The sequence below is a fragment of the Penaeus chinensis genome, chromosome 21 (assembly GCF_019202785.1).
Source record: "Penaeus chinensis breed Huanghai No. 1 chromosome 21, ASM1920278v2, whole genome shotgun sequence".
NCBI classification, from domain to species: Eukaryota; Metazoa; Arthropoda; class Malacostraca; order Decapoda; family Penaeidae; genus Penaeus; species Penaeus chinensis.
This window is the reverse complement of record NC_061839.1, coordinates 23,623,822-23,626,321: the sequence shown is the minus strand read 5'-3', so window position 1 is coordinate 23,626,321 and position 2,500 is coordinate 23,623,822. Positions and strand designations below refer to the sequence as shown.

Genomic DNA, 2,500 nt, shown 5'->3' with positions numbered 1-2,500 from the left:
GTCGAGGACAAGAGTGTCCATGGAGAGGGAGCCCGTGTAGAGGACCTCGTACGTCTGCGTGATCATGTTTCTAGCAAGGTTCAGAGTCTGGATGTTGCGGACCTCGGACATGGCCTCAAAGGGGATGGTCGTGAGCAGGTTGTTGGCCAAGTTGATGTGTGCCAGGTGGCTGGACGAGCCCTGGAAAAAGGTGGAGAAACGTGTCCATTACACATGGGATCTTTCTCTGTTAGGTAAAGCCACTAAGCTGCCTCGGCGTGAAAAGTACCAGGTTCTCTTGCAATACGAAAGGAATGAGAATTAATTCCAAAAGCAATATGAACTGCTTCAGTGTTTCGGTCATTCAAGTTTCTTCAGAAATCTATGACGTGCTAATTATATATTTCCGACATAAAAACGGCTATAATTCATTCATTAACATTTACGACAGAACAGGAAATATGGATAATATGGATAATTCACAAATTTCAAACAATGAGACGCATGCACCAAGAGAAGTCCATATTCTAAATGAGTATTGGCAGTATTATTGGATACTGGATATTTCAAGTATTTTGACTGCGATTGAAATGAACAAATGAATCAATACAAAGACACACACACACAAAAAAACATCACCCACACCCACTCTCACCAACTCCCTCCCACCCCATCTCCGACTCGCCCCCTCCCTCCCCTCCCTCCTCACCTGGAACGCCCTAGGGTTGATGGTCATAATATTATTTCCCCTGAGGTTGAGCGTCTTCAGATTCTCCAACGTCCTGAAGATTCCCTCCTGCAGGATCGTGAGGGAATTTTCGGCCAACACGAGCGTCTGCAGGGACCTCTCGTATCCGTCGAAGTCCTCGGTGGTCAGGTCGGAGATGTAGTTGCCTGGGTGTGGGGGAAAGGACGAGGTAGAAAAGATAATGGATTGATAGGGATTATTGTGGTGTTAGATTATACAGTCTGTAATGATTATAAAGTTAATCATAAGGGTAATCATGATGGTGATGAGGATAACAATACTCTTTATGGTAACAATGGTAATAATTGGGGATGCTAATGATGGCAATGATGCTGGTAATGATGATATTACAACTAATAACTATAATAAGAACAAATATAACCAAATATATATATACACACAGACACATACGATTCTTTTAATAAAGTTTCTAAACATTTCCATCAAGTACGCCTTTAACTCTCTCTCTCTCTCTCTCTCTCTCTCTCTCTCTCTCTCTCTCTCTCTCTCTCTCTCTCTCTCTCTCTCTCTCTCTCATTTTCATTCTCTTGTATTGGGAAGACGAAAAGGAAAACGAAGAAGGAAAGGAGAAGATAAAATAGTAAAAAGGTGAAGAGAGAGAAGGAAGATGCTGATGACGATAATAAGGAAGATTATTATAAATAGAAAGAGAAGAAAGAGAGAATGGAGGGAGGCATTGAAGAATAAAGACACAATGAAGATTAAGAATAGGAGTAAGAATAAGAATAAGGGTAGGAACAAGATTAAAAATAATGACAAGAATAGGAATAGGAATAAGAATGATAATTGGAATGAGTATAAGGATAGGGATAAGAAAAATAATAAGAATATGAATAAGGATGAATAGAATAAGAATAATAAGGAAAATAGAGGCAATAATAATAAGAATGGAAATAAATGACAAACCCTCGGAAAAAAACAGAGAATAAAATAAATAATTTAAGAAAAATGAAAGAAGTGAGAACGAAGGAAAAAAGAAGAAAAAGTGTATTTGAATAAGAAAAAAACAAACAAACGAGGGAAAATAAAAAATAAAATAAGAGGAGACTTAAAAAAACAGCAGACAAAAGAAAAGAAAGAAAGAAAAGAAATATAGAGAAAACGAAACAGAGAAAGAAAAAATAATGCAAATGAGATAAGAAAGGAAAGAAGAGAAGCGAAATTGAACTCGACAGATCCAAAGTGTCAGCCCAGAGAGAGAGAGAGAGGGAGGGAGGGAGGGAGGGAGGGAGGGAGAGAGAGAGAGAGAGAGAGAGAGAGAGAGAGAGAGAGAGAGAGAGAGAGAGAGAGAGAGAGAAACCGCTCTACCACACTCATATCAGGGCCGTATTGGACCCCTACCAGACCCCACTAGACCCGCCCCCCCCCTCGATGCGTCCAGAAACTCGGTCTTCTTCGCCCCTGTCTATCCGGCGCCGCGGCAGCTAATAAACCACACGTGTAAGATTAATTAGGAACTTTTTTCTCTTCTAGATATAAAAGTTTTCGCCACTGTTGTACCTGGTGCAATTATGAGCTAACGTGACTGACTGACTCGAATGTATGTAGGGTGCTGTGTCTGTCTGTCTGTCTCGCTCATTCTCTCATTCTCTCTTTCTCTCTCTCTCTCTCTCTCTCTCTCTCTCTCTCTCTCTCTCTCTCTCTCTCTCTCTCTCTCTCTCTCTCTCTCTCTATATATATATATATATATATATATCGATCTCCGTCTCTCTCTCTCTCATTTTCTTTCTCTCTCTCTCTCTCTCTCTCTCT

At 40.4% G+C, this 2,500-nt stretch overlaps 1 protein-coding gene across 1 annotated transcript in view; it reads right to left on the bottom strand.

The window, feature by feature from the left end:
- Positions 1–2,500, bottom strand: part of LOC125036439 (chaoptin-like) — a 40,560-nt gene that overhangs the window by 12,291 nt on the left and 25,769 nt on the right. Inside the window, exons 3-4 of the mRNA XM_047629032.1 lie at positions 689–873; positions 1–180 (exon numbers count right to left, since the gene is read on the bottom strand). The exon at positions 1–180 is cut by the window's left edge and continues 1,848 nt beyond it. Coding sequence (XP_047484988.1) covers positions 1–180; positions 689–873 — 365 coding nt within the window. The remainder of the gene's footprint in view (positions 181–688; positions 874–2,500) is intronic.